Raw genomic sequence first — 15,675 nt, forward strand, 5'->3', positions numbered from 1 at the left:
AACTGTTACATTTGGTATAAAATGGCTCAACGCACAGCGCCTGGAATGCCTGGATTTATCTTGGAAATGAACAGCTAGAAATTGGTCTGCTGCGGTGTTGATGTCCTAATGATTTCTGAGCGCTGAGCTTCTATCCTTCTCTCTCAGCTGCTGTTTTACTTAAAGAATATCAGATGGCACAGGGGAATGCAGGGCCCATCTCACCAGTGTGAGTCTCGGCCAGGGTAAATGAGGCTTTGGAGTCAAACATTTTCCACTTTCTCATTTGTCATGTGGAAAAATGACAAGAGAATGAAAAATTCTGCCCTTCAGCCCTGAATGGTAAAGATATGCAATGTAGTTTCAGTGTTTTTCTTCTGAAAATAATGATTAGTGGTAATTGCTAAGGCAAGCATCTCCATTACTCATACGTAGGGTTGGGGGCTTTTAACATGTCTGCAAATAACTTTGTGCAGTATAGGCATGAATAATACCTCAAATCATGCAGCTTATTGAGAAGAGGTGTGCTATTAAAAGAAAATGAGCAAAACAACCCCATAGACTTACAATTCAACAGGGATTTGAGTCATATCTACAGAACAAAATTTTATAGAGGCTTGAGTGTGGACACTTCTGACTTGAGTCAGGAATTTACCACCTAGCGACCACCCAAAACAGCCTAGCAACTGCATAGTAACACCCTGGCAACCAACCAGAACACTGTAGCATCTACGCAGTTCTGCATTAAGCACTGGTTTTATGCTAGCCTAGAAATCTAGACGCACCCTAGCGGCTGCAAATTACATTTGTCTAGCAACTCTCCGTTGGCTTGCGAGCTGGAAAAACCAAACTCTGGTCAGGCCAATCACATCGTGTATAGAGTCGGTGGGCGGGCTTAACATGATGACAGCAGAGTTGCGGCAGTTCCGCATGCTACTCGTAAACAAAGAAGCTGGCGAACAGTGGTCTTTCGAATTGGCTTTGGCCGCGACTCTGGAAGACTTGGAGTTAAGCTTTTCTTTGAGGAAAGAACAAAGAACGCCACTGAAGTCATTCTTAAAAAAGGAAGATGTGTTCAGAGTTTTGCCGTTTAATCTAAAAATGTAATCTATCAACTAGCTCTGCTTCACCTTCTTCGTTGCTCTGGTTGGTTGTGGCGCTATCCTATTGTGTGCAGAGGGAATTTGAAAGACAACCGTTTATCCCGCCCCTCGGATTGAGCCCTGCCAATGGTGTGTTCCCAGACCCAACATCTTGATGTGGGTCTGGCTTGTCAGGCTAGTTTTATGCTACAGAAATATAAAAATCTAGTTTATTACACTGACATTCATAAGTTTGGGGTTGGTAAGAGTTTGGCGTTGGTCCCTTATTCTCACCAAGGCTGCATTTATTTGTTAAAACAATACAGTAAAATCAGTCATTTGTGAAATATTATTACAATTTGAAATTTGAAAGCTGTTTTCTATTTTAATCAAGTCTAAAGGAAAATGGTGGTGGGGAAAAAAAATTAAAATATGGGATAAGAGGAAAAAATATATTTCAATGCTTTTGCGTTCACTCACAAATGTTTTCCTAAAAGCATTGCAATATTTTATTTTTCACAAAAGCATTGAAATATATATTTTTCCTCCTATCCCATTTTGTTTTTACATAATTTCCCCCTGATGTTTTTTTCCCAACACCCTGAAAACATTCTAAATTTTTTCAGGATTCTTTGATGAATAGAAAGTTCAAAAGACCAGCATTTATTTGAAATATGAATCTTTTGTAACAGTCTTTATTCAGACATTTTTTATATATTTAAATCATTCTTGCTCAATAAAAGTATTAATTTCTTTTTTTTTTTTTTTTTTTAACTGATCCCAAACTTTTGAACGGTGTAGAGTATGATTAAACTATTTTTGTAAGGGTGGTTCAGATTGGTTTATATGTTGAGCTCAGCTGCTGTTAAATTATCCACAAACCACAAACATGATTAAATTAAACAGAATCACTGATGTCAAGCCTAAGGGCACTTGCCAAGCTTCTTGTTTTCCTGTGTGTTATTCTCCAGTGAAGAGACCTCTGGTAGTCGAAGACACGTACCTGCTCTGCCCAGCGCCTGTACTGAAGGAGGAGGGAACGTAAGTGTTGCTGGAAACTCTTTCTTCAGCTGACGCAAATAAAGCTAAAATGGAAAGAGAAACACACAAGCCAAGAAACAAATTAAAATATAGGACAGAAAGACGCCCAGCTCTCTCAAAAGGCATTCTTGTCACAGGCTTTTTAGCTTATGAAGCATTGTAAAACATCTTCATAATTTGATATGTAGTTTATATACAGTAAAAAACAGTTAATTGAAATCCAATTTAAACAATGCATGTAGTCACATTTGAATTTACAGTGGAAACAGTAAAATGTTGTTTTCCAGAAGTCCCTGCATAACCCGATTCTATTGTATTAAATATATATCTGTTATCTGTTGTTATGCTTATATTACCATATTACCATTTTTAGATTTTACAGGATAATATACCTAAATATACAGTCACATGATCCTTCAGAATGCAAAATCAGCATAATAGAATGATTTCTGAAGGATCACGTGACACTGAAGACTGGAGTAATGATGCTGAAAATGCAGCTTTGATCAAAGGAATAAATTACATTTTAAAATATAATTCAAATAGAGAACATTTATTTCAAGTTATAATAATATTTTTTACAGAATTGTGTTCTGGATTTTTTTGTTGTTGTATTTTGTGGGGAAAATGCAGAATAGATTTAACCCTCTGGTACTGTCGCGTGTAGGTAAAAAAATAACCCCTTTTTTATTTAAATTAAATGATTGTACTATATTTCAATAATATATTTATATATATATATATATATATATATATATATATATATATATATATATATATATATATATATATATATATTGTATTTTTAGGCGATTTTACGGTACTAAATTATATTTATACAGTAGTTAAGTTTCCAACTTCAACAGTCATAAATCTTGAATGATATGGAGCACATACTTAAGTTTGCTCGCTTTTTAAAGATGAAACTTGGCAGATTATTGCAATAATTGCTCAATTATTAAAGTGAAACATTTTTTTTAAAAATGAACTTGAATTTTTTTAATACAATTGTAAGTTTATTGTTATGAAAAATGCACATATAATATTTTCAAATAGTATATTATATATATTTTTCAAAACACGTTTTACTCTACAAACCATAAGAAAATCAAAGCCATAAATCTAAACAAGCTGTGTTCTAAATTTGAGGGTTGATCAAAAAATTTGCTTTCAGTAAGGTTTTGTTTATGCGCAATACCAAACGTTTCCAATAAATGAAATGTGTTTCCAATGCAAACAATATAATATAATTGAATATAAGGAATATTTAACCTTTTGAAATCATGTCCATTATTTTTTTTAACCAAGTTTTGTACCATTCCGATGAAGTAAAAAATTCTTTAAAGGTCCCATGGCATGAAATTTTCATTTTATGAGGTATTTCAACATTAATATGAGTTCCCCTAGTCTGAATATTGTCCCCAAGTGGATAGAAATGTTGATCGGTGTAAACCCGAGTTCTGGCTGTCTCTCTCTGCCTTTGAGAAAATGACAGGCCAGACTAGCCAATCCTGAAGTCTCCTGGTTTGACGTCCAAGCAGGAACGGTTACGTTTCGGTTACTAACGTAACCTCGGTCCCTAAGATGAGGGAACGAGTATTGCGTTTTGCTAAAACGCTATGGGGAATTCCTTTCCTCGAGATATTGAAGCAAATTTTTATCCAAAAATACCTTTTATACGCAACAGAATTTGTATAGACTAGGGTATATAAGACCCACTCTCGCAAGGTTAGTCAGGTTAATCGACTGAAGCGACTCCTGAGCAAGTGAGCAAGCACGGCAAGCAAAACGCAATACTCGTTCCCTCATCTTAGGGAACCGAGGTTACGTTAGTAACCGAAACGTTCCCTTACGAGAGTACTCTCGTATTGCGTTTTGCTAAAACGCTATGGGGGACCAATGCAAAACGCCGTGCTTGCTTAACGGCTCTAAAGTCGACGACACCAAACCCAGGCCAACCTAGGAGGGCCCGAAATATGATATCAAGAAGTCCCAAAATGAGCCAGACCTGAGTCGGGCCCTTAGTGAGAATGAACACGATATAAGTGTAATAATATAATGTATAGACCAGACATAGTCGGGCCAGGAATAATGAATGGCCAGATAATTCGAGCCGTATAAGGAATGTGCTATGACTTATACAATATTTAACCCAGACCGGCCTTGTCGAGCCTTAAGGGGTTAAATCTGTACACAGCAAGAAGCCCAGCCTATAAGGCCAGGACATCTAAATTATAAATCTGATAACAGTGGACGGGGAGGCCCAGCCTGCCGCCGCACAGATATCATTCAGAGAAATGCCAGTAGACCAAGCCCACGAAGAGGCCATGCCTCTAGTAGAATGGGCTTTGATGCCTAAAGAGCAGCTGAGATCTTTAGACTCATAAGCCAGCGAGATAGCATCCACTATCCATCGTGACATGGTCTGCTTTGTAACCGCGCACCCTCGGGTGCAGCCGCCAAAGCACACAAAGAGCTGTTCAGTTGCCTAAGCAGCGGAACGCTCTATGTATATCCTCAGCGCTCTGACAGGACAGAGCAAATTAGCCTCTTCTTCATCTAACAACGATGAAAGTGCTGAAGAGAGAATGACCTGTGCTCTGAACGGAGTTGAAAGCACTTTTTAGGTACATATCCATGTCTTGGTTTGAGGACGACTTGAAGTCGTTTGGCCCAAATTCCAGACACGAGGCGCTCACAGAGAGCGCGTGCAGATCACCCACTCGCTTAACTGACGCGATCGCCAGCAGAAAAGCGGTCTTTAGTGACAGGAGCTTTAAGCTCACCGAATGCAGAGGCTCAATGCAGAGCTCTTCATGGCATCCAGGACCGTGGACAGGTCCATATAGGGACTGAAGGGGGGCGAGGTGGGTGAAGCCTTCTAGCCCCTTTAAGGAAGCGAACAATGAGATCGTTCTTTCCTAGTGACAGTCCGTTCACATGAATGTGATACGCTGCTATAGCAGCCACATAAATTCGAGCGTGGAGGGGGAACGAGCCACGTCCAGAAGCTCTTGTAAAAATGTAAGCACTTCTGACACTTCACAATCATGTGGGGTCAGACTTCGCGCTTTACACAGTCTGAAAAGACTGACCATTTGCCTGAATAGAGCCGCCTGGTCGCGGGAGCTCTAGCTTCAGTAATAGTATTCAATACATTTTCGGAGAGGTTCTCATGTACCCGTTGATGGGCCAGTGAGAACCAAGGTTGATTTCTCCAAAGCGGGGCTATTAAAAGCACAACGCATTTGCTCTCCCTGATCCTCTCTATGACCTGAGGTAACATTGAGATTGGGGGAAAAGCATAAAGAGGAAGGTTGGGCCATTCGTGGGCCAACGCATCCTTGTGCTTGGAGAATTATATTCGGCATTGAGCATAGTCTTGTGAGGCGAAAAGATCCACTTTTGCCTCTCCAAGAACTGCCCAAATTGTCTGAATTGCACCTGGACAGCATGTCCGGACCCAAATTCAGAATGCCTGGCACATGAGTCGCTCTCAGCGAGCTCAGATTGTGCTCTGCCCATATTAGGACTTCTTCCGCCATTATGTGCAGATCAATAATTTTCAGACCGCCTTGGCGATTTAAATAGGCTACCACCGACCTGCTGTCCATTCGGACCAGGACATGGTGGTGCTTTATGTACGGAAGGAAAGCTCTTAGCGATAGCGTGACCGCTTTCATCTCTAGACAGTTTAAGTAAAGGCTCCTCTCCGAGTCTGACCAGAGACCGGAGACTGGCCTGCCCTCGTGAAGGGCTCCCCAACCTAGGTTGGATGCATCTGTCGAGATAACTTTCCACTTCGTAACAGTGCCCAAACTCACACAGATTTTTCCAAGGAGCCAGAGCCAACACACAGCTGTGGTCTACCTTGATTTGCAATCGGCCCGAGAGCCATGCGTGAGCTGGAACGCGGCGATTCAGCCAGTGCTGTAGGGGGCGCATGTGCAACAGACCCAGTCTGAGGACTGGCGCCGCCGAGTTCATGAGACCCAGCATCCTCTGAAAGTGTTTGAGAGGAATGCGTGCACCGGACCTGAGGGAAACCGCTCGGTTCTGAACAGAGAGCGCGCGCTGTGACGTCAGTCGCGCGCTCATCTGCAGTGAGTCCAATACTGTTCCCAGAAACGAAACTTTTTGTGTGGGAGACAATAAACTCTTTGCCACGTTGATTCTGAGTCCCAAGCATTCTAAATGGTTGAGAAGCCAAGATCTGTGGTTTAATAACTGTATCTCTGACTGAGCTATTCTGAGCCAGTCGTCGAGATAATTGAGAATTCTCATTCCCCGAAGCCTCAGCGGGGTTAGCGCCGCTTCCATGCACTTCGTGCGGGGAGCCAGAGATAGACCAAAAAGGTAGCACCTTGTATTGGTAAACTTTCCCCTCGAAGGCGAATCTCAAGAATGGCCTGTAATGAGGGGCTATTTGTATGTGGAAAAAGGCATCCTTTAGATCCACAGTGAAAACCCAATCACCCGGGCGAATGTGCGCGAGGATTTGTTTCATTCTCAACATTCTGAACGGGCGCTTCATAAGGGCTTTGTTCAGATGTCTGAAATCTAGAATGGCCTGAGGCCACCCCCCTTCTTTTGGCACAAGGAAGTAGCAACTGTAAAAGCCTGACTCGCTCTGTGAGGGGTGCACGGTTTCCACCGCTCCCTTTATTTAACAGTTTGATATTTCAGTTCGAAGCACGTGACTCATGTCGCTTCTCACCGCTGTCTCTACCACAGTGCGAAAGCACGGTGGTCTGTGAGCGAACTGTAGCGAGTAACCTTGTTATCGAAGCCAAGGGTTGAATTAATTTGTGGGGCGGGTCACTGAGTAACAGGGACCTGTTAGCCCGGATGCATTGTGCTAGTAGCACTGTGAGAGGCGGCGTGCACTGAATGGTTTATGCACGCTTTATTTGTGTATTTGTTTGGATAGTGTTACTGTAAAGTGGACGCATTCTTGCCGATTAGTCCACGTGCACGTTAGCGGCAGGGCTAATGGATAGCGCGTGCTCTGCAGGCGCAAGTCTACCTAGCCACTAGAAAATCTCTGATTCATTGTAAATAATGTGTGGTGGCGCGCACTGTATAATGGGAGCCACTACATTAGAGTACTCGCGGCGCACGCCAGCGAGCGAATTCACAGAGGTAAACGCACAACAGCGTCAATGTGCAACTGAGCATGTTTGGCCACAGGCTAGTTATTGCAATGTTACATCTCCAGTCACCTGAACTAAGGGAACTGGGAGAATATCAGGTTTATTGAGTGATTTTGTGGCACTGAATTAACAGTGCTTATGCAGGAGTGCACACTATGTAGTGGACACATTACCTACAGTGTTGAACCACTCCAGCCGCCTGAATAGGGGGACTGGGAGAAGTGATATTTGAGGGAAAAAAAGGCGCAAGCTAGGCGGCCATTTTATGACATCGTTATGCTCTAGACGGAGAGCGCGTGTTATGACGCGCTCTAGTCAGCGAACGCGCGCTGTGCAGAGAGCGCGCGCTGCCATATAAGGCTGTTTACCTTTGGCAGAAGCGCGCGCTGCAGCGAGAACGGCTGTGACGTAAGCGCGTTCTCGGTATATCCAGCAGCCTGAGATCGCTTAGCTTATGTTGAGTTTATGTTTATGTTCACTCGTGTGCAGAAGTGCACATCTTCTGTCCGCGTGACGGCAGTATCACATTCTCTGTCAGCGGCCATTTCAGGGCGGCTGAGTAAGAGAAGAAGCGAGTGAAAAGCCCCGTATGCCCCCGCGGGCCATTAGCCATTAGCACGGCGGGAATAACATTCTCTGTCCACGGCCATTTAGAGCGGCGGAGGAGAGAGAGGGAAGCGCGTGTAGAGCTCCATATGTCCGCGGCGTCATCAGCGCAGCGAGGATATAACATTCTCGGTCCGCGGCGCGTTTCAGCGCGACGGAATGAGAGAAAGGGAGAGCTCTGTATGTCCACAGCGGGGATATAACATTCTCTGTCCACGGCCATTTTAGAGCGGTGGAGATGACAGAGGAAGGAGTGAAACTCTGTATGCCGCGGCGTCATCCGGTCCGCCGAACGAAACAGCAGCAGCCGCCATGCGAGGGGAGCTGTGCTGCTCGTCGACGAACAAGACGGGCGATGGCGAGGCACGCGGGGACATGCCCGGCGTGTGCTCGTCAGAGCGCTCCGGTGGCCTCTGGTCACGACGTTTCTTCTTCCGTGGCTCTAGAGGCTGGGAGCACGGGACGGGATCCGAGTCGAAGCTGGCGAGCCGAGCCCGAAGGGTCTGCAGCGCCAGTTCGTCGCACTCAGGGCAGCCGTCCTGGTTGAGTGCAGTCTGCGTGTGGTCTCGTCCGAGACATGACACGCAGATGATTCAAGATTCAAGATTTCAAGATTCAAGAGTTTTATTTGTCACATACACAGTTATATACACAATATACAACTGGCAGTGAAATGTAAACAGGTCCGCTCCATGGACAGTGCAAATAACAGTTACAAGAAATTAAATAGAAATAGAATAAAATTAGAATAAAAAGTATTAACATAAGTAGAATTATAAATAAATCAAGTTAAGATAAAAATAGGAAATAAGATAAAAATAAAAATATAAAAAATATGTGGATATGATAAGTGAGATAAACTGTAGACTTAAAAATAAGTGGTTAACATAAAATATATAATATGTATATATAAAGAAGTATAATGTGCAAGGTTTATTACAGGTTGTTACGCAGTAACAATAGGGACGTAAAGTGCAGTGCAATTGCAGTATGTGGATGTTAATGTTAAAAGACTGGATGTTTATGTGTGTGCGGGGGTGAAGTGAGTCACGTGACTGAGTTCAGGAGTCTGATGGCCTGGGGGAAGAAACTCCTCCTGAGTCTTTCAGTCTTTGCCATCAGGCTACGGAAGCGCTTACCAGATGGCAGCAGGGTGAAGTGAGAGTTTGCAGGGTGATTAATGTCTCTGATGATTTTAGTAGCTCTACCTCTGCAGCGTTTGGTGAAGATGTCCTGCAGAGACGGGAGAGCTGAGCCTGAGATGCGCTCGGATAAGCGCACCACTCTTTGCAGGGCTTTGCAGTCGTGACTGGTGCTGTTCCCGTACCACGCTGTGATGCACTGAGTCAGGACACTTTCTATCGCCCCTCGATAGAAAGTTTTCAGGATGGCTGGTGAAACCCTGAATTTCCTCAGCTGGCGCAGGTGGTACAGTCTTTGCCTGGCTTTTTTCACCTGTGTCTGGATGTGTGTAGTCCAGGTCAGATCCTCGGAGATGTTCACACCCAGGTATTTGAAGCTGCTCACTCTCTCTACCGGTGTCCCGCTGATCATGAGAGGGGAGTATGACCGATGCTGTCTCTTCCTGAAGTCCACAATCAGTTCTTTGGTCTTGTTAACATTCAGAGAGAGACAGTTGTCCTGGCACCATGATGTCAGTTGCTCCACTTCGTCCAAGTATGCCGTCTCATTGTTGTTGGAGATGAGACCCAGGACAACAGTATCATCAGCAAACTTGATGATAGAGGTGGAGCTGTGTGTGGACAAACAGTCATGGGTGTAGAGAGAGTAGAGCAGGGGACTCAGCACACAGCCCTGTGGAGCTCCAACACTCAGGGTGATGGAGGTGGAGGTGAACTGGCCTACTCTCACCGCCTGGGGTCTGCCAGTGAGGAAATCTTCAATCCAGAGGCAGAGAGAAGAATTCAGGCCTAGATCCAGGAGTTTGTGTGTTAGCTTAATGGGAACTATGGTGTTAAAGGCTGAGCTATAGTCAATAAATAGCAGCCTGACATAGTTCCCACTTTTGCTGTCGATGTGAGTGAGGCAGGAGTGAAGGACGTGATAAATGGCATCTTCAGTCGATCTATTGGGACGATAGGCAAACTGAAGAGGGTCCAAAGTGTCAGGAATGGAGGAGCAAATGTTGTTTTTAATGAGTCTCTCAAAGACCTTCATGACTAAAGATGTGAGAGCCACTGGACGATAGTCATTTAGGCAAGAGGGTTTACTGATCTTAGGTACAGGGATGATGGAGGATCGTTTGAAGGAGGTGGGGACAACAGATGTAGCAAGGGACTCGTTGAATATGGATGTAAAGAGCCCTGCGAGCTGATCAGCACAGGAGCGCAGAACACGACCTGAAATACCATCCGGCCCAGCAGCTTTCCTGACATCCACACGTTTGAGTGCCCTCCGAACCTCGTCCTCCGAGACAGAGATCACGTGACCGTTGCTGCTCTGAGGGACTCTCTCTGACGCGTCACTCGCCGGAGTCGCGCTGCCGCGATTACCATCAAAGCGAGCGTAGAAAGAGTTTAACTCGTTCACCAGTAACGGATCAGCTCTCACCTCTGCAGAGGATTTAGTTCCAAAAGCACAGATGGTTCTCAGTCCCTGCCACATCCGCCGGGAGTCGTTGAGTTGGAAATGAGATTCCACTCGGTCTTTATAGCGGAGTTTTGCGGCTTTAACGGCGCGCCGGAGGGCGTAACATGAAGCTTTGTACTCCCTCATATCCCCCGTTAGGAGACCGGCATTGTAAGCGGTGGTGCGCGAGTTTACTGCAGTGCGAATTGAACTGTCCACCCACGGTTTCTGATTAGGGAAGGACGTTATAGTTATTGTTTGTGTGGCTTGCTCTGTCAGTGTGTTAATAAAGCAGAGCGCCACTTCTGTGAACTCGCTGACGTCTTCAGAACTCGCGCGGAACATGTCCCAGTCGACGTCATCAAGAGCTGCCTGTAGCGTGATCTCTGAATGGGATGACCAGCGTTTGACTTCCCTCCTCACCGGGGGCTCTTGAACGAGCCTTTGTTTATATTCCGGTGTGAGGAAAATGGCGGCATGGTCCGATTTGCCAAAAGCTGGCTGTGAACGAGCTTTGTAGGCGTTCTTAAACGGAGAGTAGCAATGATCCAGTGTGTTTGCTCCTCGTGTGGGACAGGAGACATGCTGGTGAAAGTTTGGCAATACTTTCTTTAGGTTTGCTTTGTTAAAATCACCCGCGACGATGAAAGCAGCGTCGGGGTGTTTGTTTATGAAGCCGCTGGTCACATCATGGAGGGCAGATAAAGCCAGCCCCGTGTCTGCTTGTGGTGGAATATAAACGGCAGTGGTGATGACCGAGGAAAACTCCCTCGGCAGGTAGAAAGGCCGGCACATGATAGTTAAATGTTCCAAGTGAGGCGAGCAGGATCGCGAAAGAATGGAGATGTTCCTAGGATCGCACCATTTCTTGTTTATCATGAAACACACTCCACCGCCTTTAGATTTCCCGGCCTCGGCTGTTCTGTCCATCCGAAAAACAGAGAAGTTCTCGGACGGCGTCACGGCTGTATCCGGGACCGCTGGCGTGAGCCATGTTTCGGACAGACAATAGATGTTGCAGTCTCTCATGTCCCGTTGAAAACTAAACCTATCCAGATGATGTGCCGATCCTCGTCCGCGATGGAACCTCTGATGAGGCGCAGGAACGAGACATTTGAAACAACGTCTCGTGCTCTTTTTTGAATGTGAAAAACACAGTAAGGTATGAAAGGATATAGTGCCGGATGGCGCAGCTGGAAGGCAGGCTGAAGGCGGATAATCCGACGTCCTCAGGCCGCGTGTTCCGCTGGGTGCGTGTCGACGGCAGGCTTCGATCCGGAGCTCAACGATTGCAAGTCGCTGAAGAAGAATTAATCTGACTAACCTTGCGAGAGTGGGTCTTATATACCCTAGGCTATGCAAATTCTGTTGCCCCTTGTGGCGGGAATTTGGAAGGACCTGATTGGTCCGTCCCGCCCCACGGTCTCGCTATAGGTTGCTGCAGTTGCAGCGGCACAGCCAATCAGCACGCAGCTGCTTCCTGCTGAGAGTTGTGCAGCTGCACTGCGTATAAAAGGTATTTTTGGATAAAAATTTGCTTCAATATCTCGAGGAAAGGAATTCCCCATAGCGTTTTAGCAAAACGCAATACGAGAGTACTCTCGTAAGGGAACCTCCCTTTCCTCCGCCCAGAGAATCTGGTACGCCCATGCAAACGCTCGAGAGATCATTACTTGTGAACGAGTGAATGCTGGCAGTTTCTCAGTGTTTGGATGTACAAATGAAAACAGAAGTCTTTTTTCAGTTCCTTCTGATCTGTGATCAGTGATTTCTTATGTGTAGCTAATTATTTATTATTCGTGCACACACTGCGGCTTCTCTCTCTCCCGACAGAGCGGTGTTTTCTATCTTGTGAGTCAGTGTTTTTGTACGTCCTCGTCGCGTCTATCTGTTCTTAAATGTGCATACAGTCGAGAGTTTCTGCTTAACATCGGCAGAGCCACATCTTTAGAGATAAACCTCACGCACGCCGAAGCTCGGCCTTCAACATCCCCGACCCCCAGTACTGCATCTGGCCCACAGCGGAGGCACCAAACGCGGCGTGAGATTAAGCAGAAGGGGGGTAAGCGTGAGGGTATCCGGCTAGGCTAGCCAGCTTTCCCCACAATAAACTGGATTACATTCGATTACTGCTGTTGTGTCTTTGTTTGCGCTGTGTAAGTTACTCAATGCGCGTCACTGACGCTTTTCATATGATTGGAACATATCTAGAAATAATGCTTTAATCAAACTTACTAACTCGTTCATCTCGCTGTAATGGTACATTGCATGTGTTACAAAGTTGGTAGAATAAGAAGGAAGACGGGCCCGGCGTGACTGAGACTCGTGTTTATTCAGAACTCTCAGATACAAACACAATAAACTCGCGCTGACAGACAGCGCTCTCATAACTCAGTAGTTACTATAAATAACTTTGTTAGCAATCGCTCCGTCTCCGTGATGTCCGGTTCGCGAATGAATCATTCTTTTGAATCGGTTCTTTTTAGTGAACCGAACCAGTTTCACCAAATCGGACTGAATCGTTCTAAACGGTTCACGTCTCGAGTCAGCGCTGATCCATAATTTACTAAAGTTACTAACTTTCTGACATGAGTGACAGCCCCTCCGACTAGAAATAAACTAATAACCTGAAGTATATTCTAGTAACTACAACAGTTCACCCTGAACTGAGACATGCTGAGAGAACTGATGAGAAGTGAACTCTGGTCCATCCGTCTCACTGGCAGCAGCTCGTGCCTGGTAGACCTCGTTAAACCACGCCCCCTCCGCTCATTTCAAATGCAAAGATGTTAGCCAATCACAACAGTGGGCGTTTTTACTGAAGTCTCACAGCAGACACGCCTCTTGAAACAGGGCATTCAGCCACAGGGCAAACAGCAGTATAGACAAAATGCCTTTTATTTCTAAATTATGACATTTTATGATGTAAAAATCATACTAACAATATAAGTACACCTCAGGAAACACTATAAAATAATAGAAAAATGCCATGCCATGGGACCTTTAAAAAAAAAAAAACATAAAATTCCTCAGCCAAAAAGGACCGAAAAGCACCAGAGGGTTAAATATGAAAGCACAATTAAAATTGACAAAATATTTCATAAAAAAATTTCGTTCATAGGTCTGCCTCCCTCCATGTCAGTATGAACAACGGCCTGAGTTTTATCTCCAGTTCTGTGACCATCACGACTGTCAGCTGTGTGAGTACAGTAACCCTCCAGGGCACCAGTGCCAAGCCCACTACCACTGTTACACTGGGCAGAGCCACTCCCAGTACCTCTACACTGGGCAGTACCTCTAGTTCAGCTCCATCTTCAGTCTACCCTCTGAACACAGTCAGTATATTCTGTCCTACTTGCCCTCTCTAAAAACGAACGCTCCTCTGGTGGGGTGACATTCCAACAGCACACTGGTAGATTGCAGCAGATTGGTGCTGTTTTTGCTGCGACACCAGAGGCCAAAAAGCATGTGAACTGATTGAACACCATTATTAAGGTGTTGAATGCGTGAACACGACTGTTTTGTTCATACCATATGAGTGATCTCATGAAAACATGTCCAGGTCACATTTCACCTGAAAACCAGAAGATATATACAGTCAGAATTATTGGCACCCCTGGTAAATATGATCAAAGATGGCTGTAAAAACAACAATGTATCACTGAGCACAAAAGGAAGCTTCTGCCACGACCATCCCAAATCCCCTGACCTGAACCTGAAGGATCTTGAGAGATTCTGTATGAAGGAATGGTCTCTGATCTCTTGTCAGGTGTTCACCGAACTCATCAGGCATTATAGGAGAAGACTCTCTGTTATCTTGGCAAAAGGAGGTTGCAAAAAGTATTGAACAAAAAGGTGCCAATAATTATGGACAATGTGTTTTGGAGAAAAGCATTTATTTCATTACGTGATTTACCCCCCACTTTCAATTCTTTTACTTCAATGAAAGGTTAGGTTTTTCCAAAAAATTTTGAATGAAAGATCAAAAGGATTAATGGTGCAGATTTATTTTTCCAGCCATCTTTGACCATATTTACCAGGGGTGCCAAGACTTCTGGCCATGAATGTATTACACTATATTGCCAAAAGTATTGGGACACCCCTCCAAATCATTGAATTCAGATGTATAAATGGCCACAGGTGTATAAAATCAAGCACCTAGGCATGCAGACGCTTCTACAAACATTTGTGAAAGAATGGGTCGCTCTCAGGAGCTCAGTGAATTCAAGCGTGGTACCGTGATAGGTTGCCACCTGTGCAATACGTCCATTCGTGAAATTTCCTCACTACTAAATATTTCACGGTCAACTGTTAGTGGTATTATAACAAAGTGGAAGCAATTGGGAACAACAACAACTTCAGCCACGAAGTGGTAGGCCACGTAAAATCACAGAGCGGGGTCAGCGCATGCTGAGGCGCACAGTGTGCATTAGTCGCCAACTTTCTGCAGAGTCAATAGATACAGGCTTCGTGTGGCTTTCAGATTAGCTCAAGAACAGTGCGTAGAGAGCTTAGTAGAATAGGTTTCCATGGCCAAGCAGCTGCATCCAAGCGTTACATCACCAAGTACAATGCAAAGCGTCGGATGCAGTGGTGTAAAGCACGCCGCCACTGGACTCTAGAGCAGTGGAGACGTGTTCTCTTGAGTGACGAATCACGCTTCTCTGTCTGGCAAACTGGAGGACAAGTCTGGGTTTGGCGGTTGCCAGGAGAACGGTACTTGCCTGACTGCATTGTGCCAAGTGTAAAGTTTAGTGGAGGGGGATTATGGTGTGGGGTTGTTTTTCAGGGGTTGGGCTTGGCCCCTTAGTTCCAGTGAAAGGAACTCTTAACGCTTCAGCATACATACATTCATCATATATTTTGATATTCCGAACTTTGTGGGAACAGTTTGGGGATGGCCCTTTCCTGTTCCAACATCACTGCACACCTGTGCACAAAGCAAGGTCCATAAAGACATGGATGAACGAGTTTGGTGTGGAGGAACTTGACTGGCCTGCACAGAGTCCTGACCTCAACTCAATAGAACACATTTGGGATGAATTAGAGCGGTGCCTGTGAGCCAAGCCTTCTTGTCCAACATCAGTGCCTGACCTCACAAATGCGCTTCTAGAAGTATGGTCAAAAATTTTCATAAACACACTCCTAAACCTTGTGGAAAGCCTTCCCAGAAGAGTTGAAGCTGTTATAGCTGCAAAGGTCCATATTAAACTCAACGGATTAAG

The 15,675-nt window shown here is 44.9% G+C and overlaps 1 protein-coding gene across 2 annotated transcripts in view; it reads left to right on the forward strand.

The window, feature by feature from the left end:
- antxr1b (ANTXR cell adhesion molecule 1b) overlaps positions 1 to 15,675 on the forward strand; it is a 47,166-nt gene that overhangs the window by 16,240 nt on the left and 15,251 nt on the right. The window contains exons 11-12 of one of the 2 annotated variants that reach the window (XM_079804288.1): positions 2,033 to 2,102; positions 13,572 to 13,785. In XM_079804288.1, the coding sequence (XP_079660414.1) occupies positions 2,033 to 2,102; positions 13,572 to 13,785 (284 nt within the window). The remainder of the gene's footprint in view (positions 1 to 2,032; positions 2,103 to 13,571; positions 13,786 to 15,675) is intronic. The other variant, XM_079804289.1, reaches the window with a different exon arrangement.

This window comes from Gobio gobio, assembly GCF_949357685.1.
Source record: "Gobio gobio genome assembly, chromosome: 22".
Taxonomy (NCBI): Eukaryota; Metazoa; Chordata; class Actinopteri; order Cypriniformes; family Gobionidae; genus Gobio; species Gobio gobio.